Source organism: Mauremys reevesii, unplaced genomic scaffold (genome assembly GCF_016161935.1).
Source record: "Mauremys reevesii isolate NIE-2019 unplaced genomic scaffold, ASM1616193v1 Contig23, whole genome shotgun sequence".
Taxonomy (NCBI): domain Eukaryota; kingdom Metazoa; phylum Chordata; order Testudines; family Geoemydidae; genus Mauremys; species Mauremys reevesii.
The window spans coordinates 376,067-400,426 of NW_024100833.1; the positions used below are offsets into that span (position 1 = coordinate 376,067).

At 62.7% G+C, this 24,360-nt stretch overlaps 2 protein-coding genes across 2 annotated transcripts in view; both read right to left on the minus strand.

Moving 5' to 3' along the window:
- LOC120393548 (mucin-5AC-like) overlaps positions 1-24,069 on the minus strand; it is a 353,632-nt gene extending 329,563 nt beyond the window's left edge. The window contains exons 1-2 of the mRNA XM_039518169.1: positions 23,933-24,069; positions 556-840 (exon numbers count right to left, since the gene is read on the minus strand). The gene's annotated coding sequence lies outside the window, so the exon portion shown is untranslated. The remainder of the gene's footprint in view (positions 1-555; positions 841-23,932) is intronic.
- LOC120393555 (leukocyte immunoglobulin-like receptor subfamily A member 5) lies at positions 4,855-6,866 on the minus strand. Its single transcript, XM_039518182.1, has 2 exons — positions 6,814-6,866; positions 4,855-5,624 (listed from the first exon to the last, which is right to left on the minus strand). The coding sequence occupies exons 1-2, from the start codon at positions 6,851-6,853 to the stop codon at positions 5,245-5,247; spliced, it is 420 nt and encodes a 139-aa protein (XP_039374116.1). The 5' UTR covers positions 6,854-6,866; the 3' UTR covers positions 4,855-5,244.
- Positions 24,070-24,360: the final 291 nt, after the last annotated feature.

Consider the following 24,360-nt stretch of genomic DNA (forward strand, 5'->3'; position numbering starts at 1 on the left):
CACATGACACAGAGACGGTCCCTGCCCCAGCCAGGTGCCATTCACACCTGGAGTCACTGCGGAGCAGGTCTGGGCGCGGCTGTTCCTATTTGGGAGGAGGAACGTCCCTGTGTCTGTAGAGCTCCAGGGGAGCTTGTCTGCCAGCCGGGGCTGAATCAAACCAGGGGCGCTAATACCGACAGCCCAGACTCGCTCTGAGACCCCCTGAGGGCCCAGCTGGGTGTGGGGCTGGGAGCTGGGACGTGGAACCGGGCTCCTCACTTGCTACCACCAGCTCCACAGGGCAGGAGGAGACAGGTTGTGAGACACAGACCCTGACACAGTCACTGCGCCCCGTCCCCACAGCCCGGCCCCAGTGATGAGGCCGATACAGGGGCTGCAGGGAGAGTCTCCTGGATGCTTTTCCCCCAAATCCAAGACCGAGAGAGCTGGGCTAGTGACACAAGGGACATGGGGTCCCCCACCCCTCAGCAGGACCACATGGGGTCCCTCACCCCATTGAGGGTCACGCTGGGGGTGGGGCTGGGAACAGGGACGCCGAGCCGGGCCCCTCACCTCTCACCAGCAGCTCCACGGGGTCGCTGGGGTACGACACGTTGAACGGCTCCGATTTGCTGTGATAGGAGCAGCTGTAGCTCCCACCGTCCTCCCGGCTCACGTTGCTGATGGGAAACTCAGCCTCCAACCCGTCCGAATCCACAGGTGGGAAATAGCGTCGCTCTTTATTCAGCACGAACCGCACGCCCTGGTGCTGCCCCCGACACCAGATGGCCACGGCTCCCCCCAGGGAGACCCCCCCGCTGGGTCTCAGGGAGATGCTGGGTTTGGGGTAGCTGGGCTCTGCAGTGGGAAGCAGACAGGCCGTGAGACACAGGCCCCGTCACTCACTCCTGGGGCCCGTCCTCACCACGCGGCCTCAGTGGTGGGTCAGACCCGGCAGCCCTGGGGACGGGCTGCTGGATCTCTTTCCACAGGGGCCAGAGTTTCCCCTCAGCCCTGGGCTCACAGCATGAGACATGGAGCCACCCCAGCCCCTGGGGCCCAGAGCTCTGCTCCCCGGCGGGTGACAGGCCAGGCCAGTCTCCAGGGTCCATTCACTCCCTGGCTTCTCTGCTGGGAGGGCTGGGAGCCAGGACTCCTGGGTCCTGTCCCCGGCTCTAGGAGGGGAATGGGGCCTAGTGGGGAGAGCAGGGAGGATGGGGGCCAGGACTCCTGGGTTCTGTGCACAGCACCACCACTGATTTGTAGGGGACCGTGGAAGTCTCTACTATACACTGAGGTTTAAAACCTTCAGCTCTGCCCATGGCCCCCTAACTGATGTGTTGCCTGGGAAAGGCTTCCCCTGCTCTACAGCTCCCCCAGGGGGCAGGGATCCCCCCTTCCTCTGTCCCAAATCTCCAGCAGCTGCTTCTCCCCCCTGGCTGGGGGACCTCCCACTCCCAGTGACTCCCCTGTCTCTGGCCGGGCATCCCCTCTGCTGGGCCCAGGGCTCAGGGCAGAGCCTGGCTCTGAGCATCCCATTGGTGCAGAGCCCTGGAGGGTCTAGCTGGGTGTGGGGATGGGAACAGGGACACTGAGCCGGGCCCCTCACCTGCTACCACCAGCTGCACGGGGTCGCTGGGCTGCGAGGAGACGAAGGGCTCTGACCGGGGCCGGTAGCTGCAGCTGTAGCTCCCTCCGTGCTGCCGGCCCACGCTGGGGATGCGGAACTCGGCCCCGGCCCCAGCAGAGTCCATGTGTTGCTGCGGGTTCAGGTCTCCAGCCTTGTGCAGGAAGAACCACACGTCCCGGCGCTGCCCCTCACACCGGATGGTGACGTCTGCCCCTGGGGCGTTGACCCAAGTGGGGCTCAGGGAGATGGAGGGTCTGGGTAAGCTGGGATCTGCGCACAGGAGACAGACACTGAGAGCCAGACCCGGGCACCCACCCAGCCTCGGCCTCCCTGGGCTGCCCTAGACACAGGCAGATCCAGGGGGACCTGGACAGAGATTCTCTCCCAGGTCCCAGAGTTCCCCACAACCAGAATCCCGGCCCTGCGAGCTGGGTTCCCACCCCACAGACACTGAGCTGCAGCTCCCTAGTTCCTGCGATCCTCATATGCCGTGTGTGGCCCCTGCCTCATTCCCTGCTTCTGACCTGCCCTGGACACAGACGATACATGGACTGGTCCTGCTTTGAGCAGGGCCTTGGACTGGAACCTCCTGTGATGAGTAGGGACTGTCTGTGTGGGGGATGGGAGAGCCAGGGAGGACTTTAGGGGAGGGACAGGTGCTCAGCTTGTAACCTGAGCTAGGCAGGGGGGTGGGGTGTCAGCACCTTTGCCCGGGAACCTGGACAAAGGAAGGGGCCGCCTGGAGGGAGTTAGTTCAGTTTTGGTTTGGGGCTGGGTGGTTGGAATTCAGGGAATCCCAAGCTGGGAACTAAGCTTCCTGAACCCGCAGAAGGACTTGATTGAGGGGTCCTGGCTCTGCCCACAAGCTCTGCTGTAGCCTGTGTTCCTGTTGTCCAATAAACCTTCTGTTTTACTGGCTGGCTGAGAGTCACTGTGAGTCCCAGGAAGAGGGGTGCAGAGCCGGACTCCCCCATACTCCGTGACACCTCCTGAGGTCTCTTCCAACCCTCATCTTCTATGATTCCTCGGCCGGCCCCAGCCACGGGCAGATCCAGGGGCCCCCTGGTAGAGATTCTCTCCCAGATCCCAGAGTTCCCCTGTGACGAAGTGGGGCTGTTCTAAATGTTTCCTCTGAATACTGTGTGGGTGCCTCAGTTATGGCCGACCCTCTGTCTCCTGGCAACTAATGGCCCAGGCCCTTCCCCTCTGCAAAGGGATGCTAAAGGTGTGGGAGAACAAAGCGATCAGGTGACCTCCTGGCCCAGGAAAGAGACAAAGCCCAGAAGAGGGGCTGGAGGGGGTTGCAGTCTGGAGCTGGCTGGGGACGAGGAGTGAAGTGCAGACGTGGGGGTCTGGCTCACTGCCGCCCAGAATGGACCTGGCTGAGCGGTCTGGTTCTCTGTACCTACAAGCTCTGTGTTAGACCCTGTTCCTGTCATCAAATAAACCTCTGTTTTAGTGGCTGGCTGAGCATCACGTCTGACTGCAAAGTGGGGGTGCAGGACCCGGTGGCTTCCCCAGGACCCCGCCAGGGCGGACTCGCTGTGGGAAGCGCACAGAGGGGAACATTCTGAATGCTCCAAGGAGAGACCCAGGAGGTGAAGCCGTGTGAGCTTCTTGCCCTGGAGACAGTCTGCTCCAAGGGAGAGGAGGCTCCCCAAAGCCCTGCCTGGCTTTTGTGGGGAGCAGGTCCAGAGCATCGCCCGGGGACTCCGTGACACCCCTGACCCAGAATCCCAGACCTGCGAGCTGGGCTCCCAGCCCCACAGACACCGAGCCACGGCTCCCTAGTGCTTGGGGTCCTCATATGCCGTGTGTGGCCCCTGCCTCATTCACTGCATTCGCCCCCTCCCCTTTCAGCACAGGACAACTCAGAGGCTGCTTTCTGGAGCCTGGCACCACAGGGCCTGAGCCCCACACAGAAAGGGAATCAGCCCCACTGGGAGGCAGCAAGGCATCTTTTTCCCCATTGTAGAGGGGGAAACTGAGGCACAGACAGATTCACTTTCCTCAGTGAGCTCCCAGGGGCAGGGACTGTCTCTTCACTCTGTTTATGCACCACCTGAAACAAAGGGGCCCTGATCATGGCAGGGGCCCGACATGCTCCCCCAATGCAAGGGATCCAGCGCTATTGAGGCAGCGTTTGCAGACGTCTCCACTAACTGTGGATGTCTCGGTTTTTGGGCGCTTGGTCTGAGATCCCCCAAGATTGAGGACCCCCACAATAAAGGACACTTTTGAAAACTGTGACGTGCTCCCATCACACAGAATCTGTGGCTGTGCCAGGAGCTGGGCCAGATCTCCTGGGTCCCAGCCCAGTACCGTGTCCACCAAGCCACCACTTCTCCGGCAGCCCCTGCCTCATTCAGCCGTGGCCGGGGCACTGCCTGCGCCGGGGCCTGGAGAACAGAGGGGAGGGGATCCTGGGATTAAATAGTGACTCCCGGTTCCTATGCACAAGGGGCAGTGTTAAAGTAGCCTCCCTGCCCCGAGTTTCCAGTGGCTGCTGCTCCCCACTGGCTGGGGAACCCCCAGTGACTCCGTCCCTGCTCCCCAGCCGGGTGTCCCCTCTGCAGGGTCAGGGCTCAGGACAGAGCCTGGCTCTGAGCGTCCCATTGGCACCAAGACCCCGTGAGGGTCTGGCTGGGGGTGGGGCTGGGAACGGGGACGCTGAGCCGGGCCCCTCACCTCTCACCACCAGCTCCACGGGGTCGCTGGGGTCCGACACGGTGAACGGCTCCGATCTGCTGTGATAGGAGCAGCTGTAGCTCCCGCCAAGATCCCGGCTCACGTTGCTGACGGGAAACACAACCTCCAACCCATCCGAATCCACAGGTGGGAAATGACGTCCCGCTTTATTCAGCACGAACCGCACGCTCTGGTGCTGCCCCCAACACTGGACGGTCACGGCTCCCCCCAGGGACACCCCCCCGCTGGGGCTCAGGGAGATGCTGGGTTTGGGGTAGCTGGGCTCTGCAGTGGGAAGCAGACAGGCCGTGAGACACAGGCCCCGTTACTCACTCCTGGGGCCCGTCCTCACCACGCGGCCTCAGTGGTGGGTCAGACCCGGCGGCCCTGGGGACGGGCTCCTGGATCCCTTTCCACAGGGGCCAGAGTTTCCTGTGTGCCCTGGGCTCACAGCATGAGACACGGAGCAACCCCAGCCCCTGGGGCCCAGAGCTCTGCTCCCCGGCGGGTGCCAGGCCAGGCCAGTCTCCAGGGTCCATTCACTCCCTGGCTTCACTGCTGGGAGGGTTGGGAGCCAGGACTCCTGGGTTCTCTGCCCGGCTCTGGGAGGGGAGTGGGGTCTAGTGGGGAGAGCAGGGAGGGCTGGGAGCCAGGACTCCTGGGTTCTGTGCACAGCACCACCACTGACTTGTAGGGGACTGTACAAGTCTCTACTATACACTGAGGTTTATAATGTTCAGCTCTGCTGATCACTCCCTAACTGATGTGTTGCCTGGAAAAGGCCCCCCTGCTCTGCAGCTCCCCCTGGGGGCAGGGATCCCCCTTTCCTCTGTCCCAAATCTCCAGTGGCTTCTTCTCCCCCCTGTCTGGGGGAACCGCCAGTGACTCCGTCCCCACTCCCTGGCCAGGCGTCCCCTCTGCTGGGCTCAGGGCAGAGCCTGGCTCTAAGCATCCCATTGCTGCAGAGAGCCTGTGACAGTCTGGCTGGGTGTGGGGCTGTGATCTGGGATGCTGAGATGGGCCCCTCCCCCACCTCCTACAATGATCTCGACGGGGTCGCTCAGATATGACCAGCGACTCTGTTCCGCTATGGAGCGATATTCGCAGGTGTAGGTCCCTCCATCTTCCCGGCCAACACTGGCGATGGGAAATTCAGCCACGGGCCCATGAGGCACCGTCTGCACCTGTGGGTTCGGGTGTCCAGCTTTACGCAGAACGAACTCCATGCCCAGGTCCTGACCCTCACAGCGGATGGTGATGTTTCCCCCGAGCGCCACCACCCTGCTGGGGCTCACCCAGATGGTGGGTTTGAGAAATTCACGTTCTGCTTTCAACAAGAGACAGGCGTTAAACAGGGGAGACACAGCTCCCCGGCCCCGCCTCCGCCCCGCCCCAATTCAGTCCATCCGTCATTCGGTCTCTGTAGAAGTCTGTCCCCTACCAGGGTTGGCATTGCCTGCCCATAGGGCTTGGGGGCAGGGGGTTCACCCAGACGTAGCTCAGTACCCGACTGCATGCAGGGCCGGCTCTAGGTTTTTTGCTGCCCCAAGCAAAATAAAATTTGGCTGCCCCCACCCCAGCCCTGGGCTCCCCACCCCCTGCAGCACCCTTGCTGTCCCAGCCCTGGGCTCTCTCCCCCACCTGCACCCCCTGCCACCCCAGCCCTTGGCTCTACCCTGCCACCCGCACCCCCTGGCACCACAGCCCTGGGCTCACACACACACACACCGTGCTGCACCGTGCACCAGCTCTGTGCAACCCCGTTCCCGCCCATCAGTGCTCCCCACACATACCCTTGCTGCCCCAGCCCTGGGTTCTGCCCCTTCCTCCCCCACCTGCACCCCCTGCCGCCCCAGCCCTGGGTCACTGGTAACTCGCTCCCAGGGTGGGCCATTCAGGAGGAATTTTGGATGTGCACAACACACAGACAGGATTGGTTCCCATAGGATTACAGAACTGCAATAAAATGGAACAATTTTCAGCTTGTGTGATTGGAGGAGATCTGGATGTATATTATAAGACTGTCCTCCATAAATGAGGAAAGTTAAGGTGCCTTTATTATTTTTTTGTTCCACTCTTTGTTTCTATGGGGAATTTGCCAATGCAATATCACTGTCTTCCTTTTAAACAACTTGAAAAAGAAAAAAAAGCTGTTGAAAATAGCAATTCCAGTCCTAAAAACCTCTGGGAACCTTTTCTTGCTCAATTTTATCCTACTTTTTGTACAGCAAGTGACAGTGGATCAGTATATTTGATTGGGGAGAAATGAAGTAACAGCTGCCCAGATTGAGCTTGAGCCCTCCTGAATTTTGAGGTGTTCAAATCTGGAAGGCAGGTGCTAGATTCCCTTTCTGAATATTGGATAAATCTGGAAAGGAAAAGTCAATTTCTGCTTCCATGGCTCAGAAGTGGAAATCCTCCTAAGTGCCTGGTACTGCATCTAAAGCTGCCCAGGTCCAGTAGAGCCTCCCCTCCCTTACTTTTCATTTTAAATTCTAGTGGGATCCACCTACCTCCCTTGCGAGGCTTCAGATAGAGAGGGGCACTATCCATTTAGTCCACCCAATTTCTTCTTTGGGGGCTGCAAGGGGAGGTCACACCAGTATCCCTAATCCAGTCTGGGGATGGCTTCTGAAGGGGATATCTGGGCCAAAGCCTTCTACTCCTTGGGCACACCTGTTCCCCATTCACAGTGCCACCCCGCTCTAGCAGTGAGCTCAAGAAGCAGCTTGAGGTTTCAGCTACCATACTCCCTCCCTCCTTTCCTGTTGGTAGTGGCCAAGGGAATGCTGGGAAATGTAGTTCTTTCCCTGCTCCAGGGCTGGCTCTATAGGCAGGGAGCTAACCAAGCTTCCAGGGCCCCCGGTTGGTTCTCCGCTCCCAGGCTGGATCCCTGCTGGCTGCCGCCCCTGCAAATGGGCTGCCCCAAGCAGCTGCTTGCTTTGCTGGTGCCTAGAGCCGCCCCTGCCTGCATGAGAGATCACCTGCCCGATCAGCCCCCCTGAGACCAGCCAGGGAGCCTGACCAGTGCCCCCCCTGCAGCTCTGCCCCCTTCCCTGGGGTTGGAAATAGTCTGTGACTGGAGGGAGTTGCACAAGACCCACCTTTCCCCAGGCCTTGGGAATGGGGGGGCTGTGAGTGCAGGGGAGGGAGCTGTTGGGGGGTGGATCTGGGGGGTTCTGCACTGACCATGAATATTTCGGTTACCCCAGAGTCCCGAACGCCGGGAAGTAGGGCAGGAGAAGTCCCAGCACCCTGACCCTTGCCCCTGTAGAAGCACGGTGGGGTGGGGGGAGCAGGGGAAGGCTTAGCACCAGGACCTCCGCTGAGGCCCAGAGACAGGACGAGCTCTCACTCCCCGCTGTGTCCCGGGGCCAGAGCATGGGGACAGAGCTTCTCCGGGCTTGGGGCTACAGGGGTGGAGGAGGGGCAGAAAGGGGCGGGGCCCCAGAAGAGGGGCAGAAAGGGGCGGGGCCGTGTGCGGGGCCACAGGCCGAGGAGGTGGAACAGGAGAGGGACACAGGTGGAAGGGGTGGAGGGATCCCCCCTTGCTCTGGCCCAGGGCCCCAGGAAACCTTAATCCACCTCAGCCCGTGACTCAGCATCGATCGCTACTGTCAGTCCGGGGACGGGGGATTGTGGCCGGGGATGGTGCCGGCTCGGCGGCCCCTGGGCCCAGACTCCTCTGTGCGTCCCCAGTGCGGGGGCAGCCAGGGGAGCATCCGCTGGGAAAGGCCCCTGCTCTGCAGCTCCCCCCCAGGGGCAGGGATCCCCCCTCCCACAGCCCTGAACCTCCAGGAGCTGCTGCTCCCCCCTGGCTGGGGAACCCCTCAGTGACACTGTCCCTGGCCAGGTGAGTCCTAGGGCTCTGGGCAGAGCCTGGCTCTGAGCATCCCATCAGGTGCCGAACTTGTGGGGGGTCCGGCTGGGAGTGGGGATGTGGAGCCGGGCCCCTCACCTGCTACCACCAGCTGCACGGGGTCGCTGGGCAGCGAGGAGACGAAGGGCTCTGACCGTGGCCGGTAGCTGCAGCTGTAGTTCCCTCCGTGCTGCCGGCCCACGCTGGGGATGCGGAACTCGGCCCCAGCCCCAGCAGGGTCCAGGTGTCGCTGTGGGTTCAGGTCTCCAGCCTTGTGCAGGAAGAACCTCACGTCCCGGCGCTGCCCCTGACACCGGATGGTGACGTCTGCCCCTGGGGCGCTGACCCCGGTGGGGCTCAGGGAAATGGAGGGTCTGGGTAAGCTGGGATCTGCGCACAGGAGACAGGCTGTGAGAGCCAGACCCGGGCACTCACCCAGCCCCAGCCTCCAGCTGCAGAAGAGAAGAGTGAGGGGGGATTTGATAGCAGCCTTCAGCTACCTGAAGGGAGGTTCCAGAGAGGATGGAGCTCGGCTGTTCTAAGTGGTGGCAGATGACAGAACAAGGAGCAATGGTCTCAAGTTGCAGTGGGGTAGGTTTAGGTTGGATATTAGGAAACACTATTTCACTAGGAGGGTGGTGAAGCACTGGACTGGGTTCCCTGGGGAAGTGGTGGAATCTCCATCCTTAGAGGTTTTTCAGGCCCGGCTTGACAAAGCCCTGGCTGGGATGATTTAGTTGGGGTTGGGCCTGCTTTGAGCAGGGGATTTGACTCGAACCTCCTGAGGTCTCTTCCAACCCTAATCTGACATGGGCAGATCCAGGGTCCCCCTGGCAGAGATTCTCTCCCAGATCCCAGAGTCCTCCTGTGACAAAGTGGGGGATTTTCTTATCTTTTCCTGGTTTTCCAATGGTTTGCATGCAGAGGGAGTGGGACTCAGTGCCCCTGGGTGTTACTGGTTTGACGAGGTGAGAGGAGAGGGAGTCTGTTGTTGCAGAGGACCAGAGGGGCACTTGGGACACCAGCCAATGCCCTGGAGGAGGGACACCCCGGCGACTGGTGACATGACGACCCAACGACCCAGCTCAGGAGTCACAGCTGGTTCTGGCCAGTGGGAGGACAATGGGCGGCAAAGAGAGGACTCTGGTGACCTGAGCAGCTGGTTCCAGCCAGAGGGGCCGGAGGACAGAAGAGAGGAGAGGAGGCCCAGGCGACCCTGTTTACGAGCCTGTTTACCTGGAGAGAAGACAATGGACAGAGGAGGCCTGGGGCTGGTGATATAAGATGCCCAGCTGGGAAGCACGGAGGCTCTGGGCTGGAGAGTGGGAGCAGGCAGAGCCCACCTGGCTGCAGGGAGACTGGGATGTGCTGGGCTGAGGGAGGCCAGGCCGGAGGCCCTGAGAGTTTCCTGTGCTGGGTTCAACTCTCAATAAACCCTCCTGTTTTACACTGGCTGAGAGTCGCTCCGGGCTAGAGAACAAGGTTGCATCAACCCCTTTGGGGTGAGGAGGCCCGCGGGGTCCAGAGGGAGGGGACTCCCTGAGGGGGCCCATGGCAGAGACAGACGCGCTAAGGCTCAGAGAGGTGCAGCTCTGGGAGGTGGAGGGGCCTGGCCCCGAGAGAGAATGGACCCCCAAGAAGGACTGTCACACTGAAAGGGGCACCCCCCACGGACCGCATGAGGCCATGAGTGGGCATGATCTGTGAGTCCGTGACACCCCCTGACCCAGAATCCGGCCCTGTGAGCTGGTCTGCCAGCCCCACAGACACCGAGCTGCAGTTGCCTAGTTCTTGGGGGCCTCATATGCCATGTGTGGCCCCTGCATCGTTCATGGCATCCCTGAGATCCCCCAAGATTGAGGGCCGCCCCGCCAAGGAAGGACACTTTTGAAAACTGCAACATGCTCCCATGACATAGAGTCTGTGGCTGCGCCAGGAGCTGGGCCAGATCTCCTGGCTCCCAGCCCAGCGCCGTGTCCACCAAGCCACGGCTTCTCCTGCAGCCCCTGCCTCATTCAGCCCCAGCTGGGGCACTGCCTGGGGCGGGGCCTGGAGAACAGAGGGGATGGGATCATGGGATTAAATAGTGACTCCCGGTTCCTACGCACAAGGGGCAGCATTAAAGTAGCCTCCCTGCCCCGAGTCTCCAGGGGCTGCTGCTCCCCCCTGGCCAGGGAACCCCCCCAGCGACTCCGTCCCCGCTCCCCGGCCGGGCGTCACCTCTGCGGGGTCAGGGCTTAGGGCAGAGCCTGCCTCTGAGTGTCCCATTGGCACCGAGTCCCGTGAGGGTCTGGCTGGGGGTGGGGCTGGGAACGGGGACGCTGAGCCGGGCCCCTCACCTCTCACCACCAGCTCCACGGGGTCGCTGGCGTACGACACGTTGAACGGCTCCGATTTGCTGTGATAGAAGCAGCTGTAGCTCCCGCTGTGCTCCCGGCTCACGTTGCTGATGGGAAACTCAGCCTCCAACCCGACCGAATCCACAGGTGGGAAACGGCGTCGCTCTTTATTCAGCACGAACCGCACGCCCTGGCGCTGCCCCCGACACCAGATGGCCACGGCTCCTCCCAGGGAGACCCCCCAGCTGCGGCTCTGCAGGGTGATGTTGGGTTTGGGGTAGCTGGGTTCTGCAGAGGGAAGCAGACAGGCCGTGAGACACAGGCCCCGTCACTCACTCCTGGGGCCCGTCCTCACCACGCGGCCTCAGTGGTGGGTCAGACCCAGCGGCCCTGGGGACGGGCTCCTGGATCCCTTTCCACAGGGGCCAGAGTTTCCCCTCAGCCCTGAGCTCACAGCATGAGACACGGAGCCACACCAGCCCCTGGGGCCCAGAGCTCTGCTCCCCGGCGGGTGACAGGCCAGGCCAGTCTCCAGGGTCCATTCACTCCCTGGCTTCTCTGATGGGAGGGCTGGGAGCCAGGACTCTTGGGTTCTCTCCCCGGCTCTGGGAGGGGAGTGGGGTCTAGTGGGGAGAGCAGGGGGGGGATGGGGCCCAGGACTCCTGGGTTCTGTGCACAGAACCACCACTGACTTGTAGGGGACTGTGCAAGTCTCTACTATTCACTGAGGTTTATAACCTTCAGCTCCGCTCATCACCCCCTTACTGATGTGTTGCCTGGGAAAGGCCCCCCCGCTCTGCAACTCCCCCTGGGGGCAGGGATCCCCCCTCCCTCAGGCCTGAATCTCCAGTGGCTACTTCTCCCCCCAGCTGGGGAACCCCCAGTGACTCCATCCCCACTCCCCGGCCGGGCGTCCCCTCTGCTGGGCTCAGGGCAGAGCCTGGCTCGGAGCGTCCCATCGGTGCAGACACCCCCTGCGGGTCTGGATGTGGGTGGGGCTGGGAGGCGGGACGCTGAGCCGGGCCTCTCACCTGCTACAATGATCCCGACGGGGTCGCTGGGATACGACCAGCGACTCGGTTCCGTTATGGAGCGATAGTCGCAGGTGTAGCTCCCTCCATCTTCCCGGCTGACACAGGGGATGGGAAATTCAGCCACGGGCCCATGAGGCACCGTCTGCACCTGCATGGTCGGGTGTCCAATTTTACGCAGAACGAACTCCATGCCCGGGTCCTGACCCTCACAGCGGATGGTGATGTTTCCCCCGAGCGCCACCACCCTGCTGGGGCTCACCCAGATGGTGGGTTTGAGAAATTCACGCTCTGCTTTCAACAAGAGACAGGAGTTAAACAGGGGAGACACAGCCCCCCACCCCACCTCCCTCTGCCCCAATTCACTCCATCCATCATTCGGCCTCTCTAGGAGTCTGTCCCCAACCAGGGTTGGCACTGCCTGCCCATGGGGCTCGGAGGCAGGGGGTCACCCAGACCTAACTCAGCACCCGGCTCCATGAGAGATCACCTGCCCCCCGCCCGACCCCACTTGAGGCCAGCCAGGGAGCCTCACCTTTGGGCCCCTTGCAGCTCTGACCCCCAACCTGGGTTTGGAAATAGAGTCTGTGACCGGTGGGAGTTGCGCAAGATCCAACTTTCCCCAGGCCTTGGTGTGACGAACTGGGAATGTTCTTAATGTTTTCTCTGAATACTGTGTTGGTGCCTCAGTGTCCCCTCGGCAGCTCTTAAGTGTCTAGCAGAGCAAAGGGCCAGTGCATCTAAATGCCTGACCCTCTGTCTCCTAGCAACTAATGGCCTGGGCCCCTCCTCTGCAAAGCTGCCAACTGAAGATGGGAGACAAAGAGCTCAGGTGACCTCCTGGCCCGGGAAAGGAGCTGAGCAGAGGGGAGGGGCTGGAGGGGTTTTCAGTCTGGAGCTGGCTGGGGACGAGGAGTGAAGGGCAGACGTGGGGGTCTGGCTCACTGCCCCCCAGAATGGACCCGGCCGAGGGGTCCGGTTCTCTGTACCTACAAGCTCTGTTTTAGACCCTGTTCCTGTCATTGAATAAACCTCTGTGTTACTGGCTGGCTGAGAGCCACGTCTGACTGCGAAGCGGGGGGGCAGGACCCTCTGCCTGCCCCAGGACCCCGCCGGGGCGGGCTCGCTGGGGGAAGCACACGGAGGGGCAGAGGATGCTGAATGCCCCAAGGAGAGACCCAGGAGGTGGAGCCGTGTGAGCTTCTTGCCCTGAACAAGTCTGCTCCAAGGGAGAGGAGGCTCCCCAATGTCCTGCCTGGCTTGGTGGGGAGCAGGTCCAGAGCATCGCCCGGGGACTCCGTGACACTTGGGAACAGGGGAGCTGTGAGTGCAGGGGAGGGAGCTGTTGGGGGGTGAATCTGGGGGTGGGGGTGGATCTGAGGAGTTCTCCCCATGGTTGCACTGACCATGAATGTTTTGGTTACCCCAGAGTCCTGGCCGCTGGGCATGTAGGACAGGAGAAGCCCCAGCACCCGGACCCTTGTCCCCCGCAGAAGCACGGTGGAGTGGGGGGCAGGGGAAGGTTTAGCACCAGGACCTACGCTGAGGCCCTGGGACAGGAGGATTCTCGCTACCTGCCATGGCCTCAGGGCTGGGGGACTCTCACTCCCCACTGCACCCTGCGGCCAAGGGGCAGGGACAGAGCTTCTCCGGGCTTGGGGCTGCAGTGGGGAGGGGGAAAGGGGCACAAAGGGGCGGGGCTGTGAGCGGGGACGCAGGCCGAGGAGGCGGAATGGGAGAGGGAGGCAGGTGGAATGGGGGGAGGGATCCCCCTTGCCGTGGCCTAGGGCCCCAGGAAACCTTAATCCACCTCGGCCCGTGACTCAGCATCGATCGTCACAGTCAGTCCGGGGAGGGGGGTTGTGGCTGGGGATGGTGCCGGCTCGGCAGCCCCTGGGTCCTGACTCCTCTGTGCGTCCCCAGAGCAGGGGCAGCCGGGGGAGCATCCCCTGGGAAAGGCCCCTGCTCTGCAGCTCCCCCTGGGGGCAGGGATCCCCCTCCCCCAGCCCTGAACCCCCAGGAGCTGCTGCTCCCCCTTGGCTGGGGAACCCCCCAGTGACACTTTCCCTGCTCCCTGTCCAGGCGAGTCCTAGGGCTCTGGGCAGAGCCTGGCTCTGAGCATCCCGTCAGGTGCCGAACTTCTGAGGGTGCAGCTGGGTGTGGGGCTGAGATCGTGGACGCCGAGCCGGGCCCCTCACCTGCTACCACCAGCTGCACGGGGTCGCTGGGCTGGGAGGAGACAAAGGGCTCTGAGCGGGGCCGGTAGCTGCAGCTGTAGTTCCCTCCGTGCTGCCGGCCCACGCTGGGGATGCGGAACTCGGCCCCGGCCCCAGCAGGGTCCAAGTGTCGCTGTGGGTTCAGGTCTCCAGCCTTGTGCAGGAAGAACCTCACGTCCCGGCGCTGCCCCTGACACCGGATGGTGACATCTGCCCCTGGGGCGGTGACCCCAGTGGGGCTCAGGGAGATGGAGGGTCTGGGTAAGCTGGGATCTGCGCACAGGAGACAGGCTGTGAGAGCCAGACCCGGGCACTCACACAGCCCCGGCCTCCAGCTGCAGAAGAGAAAAGTGAGGGGGGATTTGATTGCAGCCTTCAGCTACCTGAAGGGAGGTTCCAGAGAGGATGGAGCTCGGGTGTTCTCAGTGGGGAGCAGATGACAGAACAAGGAGCAATGGTCTCAAGTTGCAGTGGGGGAGGTTTAGGTTGGATATTAGGAAACACTATTTCACTAGGAGGGTGGTGAAGCACTGGACGGGGTTCCCTGGGGAGGTGGTGGAATCTCCATCCTTAGAGGTTTTTCAGGCCCGGCTTGACAAAGCCCTGGCTGGGATGATTTAGTTGGGGTTGGGCCTGCTTTGAGCAGGGGATTGGACTCGAACCTCCTGAGGTCTCTTCCAACCCTAATCTGACATGGGCAGATCCAGGGTCCCCCTGGCAGAGATTCTCTCCCAGTTCCCAGAGTCCCCCTGTGACAAAGTGGGGGATTTTCTTATCTTTTCCTGTTTTTCCAATGGTTTGCATGCAGAGGGAGTGGGACTCAGTGCCCCTGGGTGTTACTGGTTTGACAAGGTGAGAGGAGAGGGAGTTTGTTGTTGCAGAGGACCAGAGGGGGCACTTGGGACACCAGCCAATGCCCTGGAGGAGGGACACCCCGGCGACTGGTGACATGATGACACCAACAACCCAGCTCAGGATCACAGCTGGTTCTGGCCAGTGGGAGGACAATGGGCTGCAAAGAGAGGACCCCAGTGACCTGACCAGCCGGTTCCAGCCAGAGGGGCCGGAGGAGAGAAGAGAGGAGAGGAGGCCCAGGCGACCCTGTTTACGAGCCTGTTTCCCTGGAGAGAAGACAATGGACAGAGCGGGGCTTGGGGCCGGGGGTATCAGATGCCCAGCTGGGAAGCAGGGAGGCTCTGGGCTGGAGAGCAGGGGCAGGCAGAGCCCACCTGGATGCAGGGGAGACTGGGATGTGCTGGGCTGAGGGAGGCCAGGCCTGAGGCCCTGAGAGTTTCCTGTGCTGGGTTCAACTCTCAATAAACCCTCCTGTTTTACACTGGCTGAGAGTCGCTCCGGGCTAGAGGACAAGGTTGCATCAACCCCTTTGGGGTGAGGAGGCCCGGGGGGTCCCGAGCGAGTGGACTCCCTGAGGGGGCCCATGGCAGAGACAGACGCGCTAAGGCTCAGAGAGGGGCGGCTCCAGGAGGTGGAGGGGCCTGACCCCGAGAAAGAATGGACCCCCAAGAAGGGCTGTTTCACTGAAAGGGGCACCCTCCCACGGACCGCACGGGGCCAAGAATGGGCACAATCTGTGAGTCCGTGACACCCCCTGACCCAGAATCCGGCCCTGTGAGCTGGTCTGCCAGCCCCACAGACACCGAGCCGCAGTTGCCTAGTTCTTGGGGTCCTCATATGCCATGTGTGGCCCCTGCATCGTTCATGGCATCCCTGAGATCCCCCAAGATTGAGGCCCCCCCCCAAGGAAGGACATTTTTGAAAACTGCAACATGCTCCCATGACACAGAGTGTGTGGCTGCGCCAGGAGCTGGGCCAGATCTCCTGGGTCCCAGCTCAGCACCGAGTACACCAAGCCACTGATTCTCCTGCAGCCCCTGCCTCATTCAGCCCCGGCTGGGGCACTGCCTGAGGCGGGGCCTGGAGAACAGAGGGGATGGGATCACGGGATTAAATAGTGACTCCCGGTTCCTATGCACAAGGGGCAGCGTTAAAGTAGCCTCCATGCCCCGAGTCTCCAGGGGCTGCTGCTCCCCCCTGGCCGGGGAACCCCCCAGTGACTCCGTCCCTGCTCCCCGGCCGGGCGTCACCTCTGCGGGGTCAGGGCTCAGGGCAGAGCCTGGCTCTGAGTGTCCCATTGGCACCGAGTCCCGTGAAGGTCTGGCTGGGGGTGGGGCTGGGAACAGGGATGCGGAGCCAGGCCCCTCACCTCTCACCACCAGCTCCACGGGGTCGCTGGGGTACGACACGTTGAACGGCTCCGATTTGCTGTGATAGAAGCAGCTGTAGCTCCCGCTGTGCTCCCGGCTCACGTTGCTGATGGGAAACTCAGCCTCCATCCCGACCGAATCCACAGGTGGGAAATGGCGTTGCTCTTTATTCAGCACGAACCGCACGCCCTGGTGCTGCCCCCGACACCAGATGGTCACGGCTCCTCCCAGGGAGACCCCCCAGCTGCGGCTCTGCAGGGTGATGTTGGGTTTGGGGTAGCTGGGCTCTGCAGTGGGAAGCAGACAGGCCGTGAGACACAGGCCCCGTCACTCACTCCTGGGGCCCGTCCTCACCACACGGCCTCAGTAGTGGGTCAGACCCGGCGGCCCTGGGGACGGGCTCCTGGATCCCTTTCCACAGGGGCCAGAGTTTCCACTCAGCCCTGGGCTCACAGCATGAGACACGGAGCAACCCCAGCCCCTGGGGCCCAGAGCTCTGCTCCCCGGTGGGTGACACGCCAGGCCAGTCTCCAGGGTCCAGTCACTCCCTGGCTTCTCTGCTGGGAGGGCTGGGAGCCAGGACTCTTGGGTTCGGTTCCCGGCTCTGGTAGGTGAGTGGGGTCTAGTGGGGAGAGCAGGGGGGGGATGGGAGCCAGGACTCCTGGGTTCTGTGCACAGCACCACCACCGACTTGTAGGGGACTGTGCAAGTCTCTACTATACACTGAGGTTTATAACCATCAGCTCCGCTCATCACCCCCTAACTGTTGTGTTGCCCTGGAAAGGCCCCCCCTGCTCTTCAGCTCCCCCTGGGGGCAGGGATCCCCCCTCCCTCAGGCCTGAATCTCCAGTGGCTACTTCTCCCCCCAGCTGGGGAACCCCCCAGTGACTCCGTCCCCTGTTCCCGGCCGGGCGTCCCCTCTGCTGGGCTCAGGGCAGAGCCTGGCTCGGAGCGTCCCCTCGGTGCAGAGACCCCCTGAGAGTCTGGCTGTGGGTGGGGCTGGGAGGCGGGATGCTGAGCCGGGCCCCTCACCTGCTACAATGATCTCGACGGGGTCGCTGGGATACGACCAGCGACTCGGTTCCGTTATGGAGCGATAGTCGCAGGTGTAGTTTCCTCCATCTTCCCAGCTGACACTGGGGATGGGAAATTCAGCCACGGGCCCATGAGGCACCGTCTGCACCTGCATGTTCGGGTGTCCAACTTTACGCAGAACGAACTCCATGCCCGGGTCCTGACCCTCACAGCGGATGGTGACGTTTCCCCCGAGCGCCACCACCCTGCTGGGGCTCACCCAGATGGTGGGTTTGAGAAATTCACGCCCTGCTTTCAACAAGAGACAGGAGTTAACCAGGGGAGACACAGCCCCCCACCCCACCTCCCTCTGCCCCAATTCACTCCATCCATCATTCAGCCTCTCTAGGAGTCTGTCCCCTACGAGGGTTGGCACTGCCTGCCCATGGGGCTCGGAGGCAGGGGGTCACCCAGACCTAGCTCAGCATCCGGCTCCATGAGAGATCACCTGCCCCCCGCCCAACCCCACTTGAGGCCAGCCAGGGAGCCTGACCAGAGGGCCCTCTGAAGCTCTGACCCTCAACCTGGGTTTGGAAATAGAGTCTGTGACCGGTGGGAGTTGCGCAAGATCCAACTTTCCCCAGGCCTTGGTGTGACGAACTGGGAATGTTCTTAATGTTTTCTCTGAATACTGTTTTGGTGCCTCAGTGTCCCCTCGGCAGTTCTTAAGTATCTAGCAGAGCAAAGGGCCAGTGCACCTAAATGCCTGACCCTCTGTCTCCTGGCAACTAATGGCCTGGGCCCCTCCTCTGCAAAGCTGCCAACTGAAGGTGTTGGAGACAAAGAGATCAGGTGACCTCCTGGCCTGGGAAAGGAGCTGAGCAGAGGGGAGGGGCTGGAGGGGTATTCAGTCTGCAGCTGGCTGGGGACCAGGAGTGAAGGGCAGACGTGGGGGTCTGGCTCATTGCCCCCTAGAATGGACCCGGCTGAGGGGTCCGGCTCGCGGTACCTACAAGCTCTGTTTTAGACCCTGTTCCTGTCATCGAATAAACCTCTGTGTTACTGGCTGGCTGAGAGTCGCGTCTGACTGCGAAGTTGGGGTGCAGGACCCTGTGGCTGCCCCAGGACCCCGCTGGGTTGGGCTTACTGTGGGAAGCACATGGAGGGGCAGAGGATGCTGAATGCTCCAAGGAGAGACCCAGGAGGTGGAGCCGTGTGAGCTTCGTGCCCTGAAGACAGTCTGCTCCAAGGGAGAGGAGGCTTCCCAAAGTCCTCACTGGCTTGGTGGGGAGCAGTTCCAGAGCATCGCCCGGGGGCTCCGTGACACTTGGGAACAGGGGAGCTGTGAGTGCAGGGGAGGGAGCTGTTGGGGGGTGAATCTGGGGGTGGGGGTGGATCTGAGGAGTTCTCCCCATGGTTGCACTGACCATGAATGTTTTGGTTACCCCAGAGTCCTGGCCGCTGGGCATGTAGGACAGGAGAAGTCCCAGCACCCGGACTCTTGTCCCCCGCAGAAGCACGGTGGAGTAGGGGGCAGGGGAAGGTTTAGCACCAGGACCTACGCTGAGACCCTGGGACAGGAGGATTCTCGCTACCTGCCATGGCCTCAGTTCTGGGGGACTCTCACTCCCCACTGCACCCTGCGGCCAAGGGGCAGGGACAGAGCTTCTCCGGGCCTGGGGCTGCAGTGGGGAGGGGGACAGGGGCACAAAGGGGTAGGGCTGTGAGCAGGGCCTCAGGCCAAGGACGCAAGACAAGAGAGGGATGCAGGTGGAAGGGGGGGAGGGATCCCCCTTGCCCTGGCCCAGGGCCCCAGGAAACCTTAATCCACCTCAGCCCGTGACTCAGCATCGATCGTCACAGTCAGTCCGGGGAGGGGGGGTTGTGGCTGGGGACGGTGCCGGCTCGGCAGCCCCTGGGTCCTGACTCCTCTGTGCGTCCCCAGTGCGGGGGCAGCCGGGGGAGCATCCCCTGGGAAAGGCCCCTGCTCTGCAGCTCCCCCTTGGCTGGGGAACCCCCCAGTGACACTGTCCCCGCTCCGTGGCCAGGCGAGTCCTAGGGCTCTGGGCAGAACCTGGCTCTGAGCATCCCATCGGGTGCTGAACTACTGAGGGTGCAGCTGGGTGTGGGGCTGAGATCGTGGATGCCGAGCCGGGCTCCTCACCAGCTACCACCAGCTGCACGGCGTCGCTGGGCTGCGAGGAGACGAAGGGCTCTGACCGGGGCCTGTAGCTGCAGCTGTAGCTCCCTCCGTGCTGCTGGCCCACGCTGGGGATGTGGAACTCGGACCCGGCCCCAGCAGGGTCCATGTGTCGCTGCGGGTTCAGGTCTCCAGCCTTGTGCAGGAAGAACCTCACATCCTGGCGCTGTCCTTGACACCGGATGGTGACGTCTGCCCCTGGGGCAATAACCCCGGTGGGGCTCAGGGAGATGGAGGGTCTGGGTAAGCTGGGATCTGTGCACAGGAGACAGGCCGTGAGAGCCAGACCCAGGCACCCACCCAGCCCTGGCCTCCCGTCCAGTTCCAGCCACGGGCAGATCCACGGGCCCCTGGGCAGAGATTCCCTCCCAGATCCCAGAGTTTCCCCCACCCAGAATCCCGGCCCTGTGAGCTGGGCTCCCAGCCCCACAGACATGGAGCCGCGGCTCCCTAGTTCTTGGGATCCTCATATGCCCGTGTGTGGCCCCTGCCTCATTCACTGCGTTGGATCTGTCCTGGTGGCACATGGGCACGGCCAAGCTAGCTGCAGCAGCTCCTCCCCAGCACAGGCTGCCGCCAGGGCACCACGCCCAGCCCCCGCTCCCTGCATCTGCTTCCCGCAGACGGAGTCAAGTCCGAGGTCTCTGCCCTGATCTCCGAGGTGCCCGAGGGCTGAGCCCAGCGTGTTCCCGGCTCCGGCTGCAGGGTGCTGCGAGTGCCGGGTGCGTGGGGCCGGGCTGGGCGCTCGAGGACAAGCCGCCCAGGGCGCTGGGTGCACACACGAGCGGCTAGTCCTGCCCGCCCATGGCTCCATTGCTGTTTTCAGCTCCATCAGAGCTAACCCGGGTGCCCCCCGCCGGCCCCCAGGTGCAGGGCAGACACCCGACAACAGCCCACAGCTCTGGGGTGACCCCGGGGTGTCGGCTGCCTGCCTCTGGCCTGGCCACAATCAGGGTCACGCTCGTCTGGGCCGGGGACAGAACTTCCCCTGGGGCCGGACCCAGGCTGCAGAACGAGCTCCCTCAGCAGCCAAGGGCCCCCCAAACCTCCCCACCTCTGGCTCCAAGACCAGGCGCCCTTCCCCGGCCGGCCTGCTCCATTATCGACCCAGGGCAGCGTGGCCATTGACCCCCCAAACCGCCCCAGAGCAGCCCCTCCGCGGTGGGCACAGACCTGCCCCGGGGAGAGGACGAGAGAGAACGACCCACCCGGGACAGATGGGGCCACGGCGCTTAATGCTCGACTGGCAGGCGCCCGACACCGCGGTGACCAGGGCAGCGTCAGACCATGTGCAGGGTAGAAGGCTGCTCCCCCCTGGCTGGGACCCACCAGTGACTCCGTCCCCCCTCCCCGGCCGGGCGTCCCCTCTGCTGGGCCCAGGGCTCAGGGCAGAGCCTGGCTCTGAGTGGCCCATCGGTTCGAGACCCCGGGGATCTAGCTGGGTGTGGGGCTGGGAGCCGAGGTGCCGGGCTGGGCCCCTCACTTGCTACCACCAGCTCCACAGGGCAGGAGGAGACAGGTTGTGAGACACAGACCCCGGCACAGTCAGGGCCCCAGTGACCAGGCCGATACAGGGGCTGCAGGGAGAGTCTCCTGGATGATTTTCCCCTGAATCCAAGACCGAGAGAGCTGGGCTAGGGACACAAGGGACATGGGGTCCCCCACCCCCCAGCAGGGCAACGGCGCGGATCCATCTGCCAGGAGCCCAGGGATGGGTGGCTGGGCAGGGCAAGGAGAGGCTGAGGGGACCTAGAGGCCAATTGTGTTTTCTCTCCATCGGCTGGGGCAGGAGAAATCAGTTCAGTGGGGAACGATCACAAGTGAATCAGAGTTCGCTGGTGTAGCAGGAACTGCTGGGTAGGGTCACACTGGGAACTATTGCTGAGCTGCCTGACCAGTAACTGCCATTGGCTGAATTAAACCCACTTCATGGGCAACAATTTACATTCATGGAGCCCCAGGAGCTGGAGTTGGAACGTCCCAGGCACTAGGCCAGAACCCACCGCGCTACGGTCCCGTCGCGGCTTCTCTGTCCCTAGGCTGGTTTGCTGTATCTTGAGCCCTCCCCTCGCGCCGTCTCTGTTTGCTGCTCTGAGCTCCAGCTCAGACACCTGCAGCGATTTCTCCAGGCGATGGGTCGGCTTCTCAATGCCACAACTGTCCCTCCGCTGCTTTTTCTAGAGTCCCTTTGATCTCTGGCAATTTGTCTATTTCTGTCGCTGCGCCTGAAGGTGCTGGGTGGACATTGTGCCCGTACTATTTGCTTTTTTTCACTACAGCTCACGTCCTCCTCATTTCCTCAGCCCGTTTCTCTTTACTCACAGCTCATTTCTGTCACGTTTCATTCGTGCTTTAGTTCTGCGGTTTTCTAACTTAGAGTTAGCGACTCTTTTTTTCTTCATGTTTCACTGCCTGGTTCTTCCTCTAACTTTCCCCCTCCTGCCTCTGTCTTTCCTCTCTCTGCCTCCCCCTGTTCCTGCCATCTCTGCCCCTTCTCAAGGGGACTTTCCCCCTGCCAGCTCTGTGCCTGGCCCCTTCGATGACACAGCTCGGCCACCGGGTCCCTTTCCACTGGTTCCCGCTCGCTGGGTCCCTGCGTTTCTGGTGCCGGTTGGTACCTCGCTGGCTGCTGGTGTCTCTCTCCCGGCACTGGGCAGCCTCCCTCCAAACTCTACCAGCCATTTCCACCAGCAGCACTGGGGCGGGGGAGAAGCTGCTGGCTGCTGTCCCCCGCTGGTTTCTATCTCTCCCCACAACAAAAAAATCCCGCCCCAGGCTCGAGCTGCCCCCACTTCCTCTGCCCGGGAATCCTTGGGGGTCTTCCCACAGCTGTTGTTTCGAAGCTGCTTCTGAGCAGCCAACGTGTGCAGCTCCCACTGCTCTGTAACCCGACAGCCCCCAGCCCAGGTGGGCATCACCAGGGGCGGCTATAGGAATCCGGCCGCCCCAAGCACGGCGGCATGCCGCAGGGGGCGCGCTGCCGGTCGCTAGTCCCGTGGCTCCGGTGGAGCTTCCGCAGGCATGCCTGCGGGAGGTCCACCGGAGCCGCCTGCCGCCCTCCCGCAGGACGCTGCCCTAAGCGTGTGCTTGGCGCACTGGGGTCTGGAGCTGGCCCTGGCCCCGGCAGGAATGACTAAAAAAACCAAAACAAAAAAACCATGTGGGGCTTGTACTCACCGGACGGCGCTCCGAGTCTTCAGCGGCACTTCGGCAGCGGGTCCTTCAGTGCCACTGAAGACCCCAAGCGAGCGAAGCACCCACCATCGAAGTGCTGCCAAAGACCCAGAATGCCACCGGGTGAGTAAAAAGGCTGGGGGTGGGGTGAGGGCTCCGGCTGGGGGTTGGGCCTCTGGGGTGGGGCTGGGGATCAGGGGTGTGGGGTGCAGGCTGCCCCAGGGCTGCAGCGGGGAGAGAGGACTCCCCCCAGCCCTCTGTTGCCGCAGCAGCCTGGGGCCGGGAGAGAGGTGCCTCTCCCTGGCCACGGCATCTTAGAAGAAATTTAGGGGCAGGGGTCCCCCCCCCTCGGCCCCTAATCTCAGGCAGCTGCTGCTCCCCACTAGCTAGGGACCCCCTAGTGACTCCGTCTCCTCTCCCCGGCTGGGCGTCCCCTCTGCTGGGCCCAGGGCTCAGGGCAGAGCCTGGCTCTGAGCGTCCCATTGGCACTGAGTCCCGTGAGGGTCAGGCTGGGGGTGGGGCTGGGAACGGGGACGCCGAGCCGGGCCCCTCACCTCTCACCACCAGCTCCACGGGGTCACTGGGGTACGACACGTTAAACGGCTCCGATCTGCTGTGATAGGAGCAGCTGTAGTTCCCGCCGTCCTCCCGGCTCACGTTGCTGATGGGAAACACCCCCTCAAACCCGTCCGAATCCACAGGTGGGAAATGGCGTCGCTCTTTATTCAGCACGAACCGCATGCCCTGGTGCTGCCCCCGACACCAGACGGCCACGGCTCCCCCCAGGGAGACCCCCCCGCTGCGGCTCAGGGAGATGCTGGGTTTGGGGTAGCTGGGCTCTGCAGAGGGAAGCAGACAGGCCGTGAGACACAGGCCCCGTCACTCACTCCTGGGGCCCATCCTCACCACGCGGCCTCAGTGGTGGGTCAGACCCTGGGGACGGGCTCCTGGATCCCTTTCCACAGGGGCCAGAGTTTCCTCTGAGCCCTGGGCTCACAGCATGAGACACGGAGCAACCCCAGCCTCTGGGGCCCAGAGCTCTGCTCCCCGGCGGGTGACAGGCCAGGCCAGTCTCCAGGGTCCATTCACTCCCTGGCTTCTCTGCTGGGAGGGCTGGGAGCCAGGACTCCTGGGTTCTCTCCCCGGCTCTAGGAGGGGAGTGGGGTCTAGTGGGGAGAGCAGGGAGGATGAGGGCCAGGACTCCTGGGTTCTGTGCACAGCACCACCACTGACTTGTAGGGGACTGTGCAAGTCTCTACTATACACTGAGGTTTAAAACCTTCAGCTCTGCCCATGGCCCCCTACCTGATGTGTTGCCTGGGAAAGGCCCCCCTCCTCTGCAGCTCCCCCAGGGGGCAGGGATCCCCCTTCCTCTGTTCCAAATCTCCAGCGGCTGCTTCTCCCCCCTGGCTGGGGAACCTCCCAGTGACTCCCCTGTCTCTGGCCGGGCATCCCCTCTGCTGGGCCCAGGGCTCAGGGCAGAGCCTGGCTCTGAGCATCCCATTGGTGCAGAGCCCTGGAGAGTCTAGCTGGGTGTGGGGATGGGAACAGGGACACAGAGCTGGGCCCCTCACCTGCTACCACCAGCTCCACAGAGTTGCTGGCGTATGACGAGACGAAGGGCTCTGATGGGCGCCGGTAGCTGCAGCTGTAGCTCCCTCCGTGCTGCCGGCCCACGCTGGGGATGCGGAACTCGGCCCCGGCCCCAGCAGGGTCCATGTGTCGCTGCGGGTTCCGGTCTCCAGCCTTGTGCAGGAAGAACCTCATGTCCCGGCGCTGCCCCTGACACCGGATGGTGATGTCTGCCCCTGGGGCGGTGACCCAAGTGGGGCTCAGGGAGATGGAGGGTCTGGGTAAGCTGGGATCTGTGCACAGGAGACAGGCTGTGAGAGCCAGACCCGGACACCCACCCAGCCCTGGCCTCCCGCCCAGCTCCAGCCACGGGCAAATCCAGGAGCCCCCGGGGCAGAGATTCCCTCCCAGATCCCAGAGTCAAGTCCGA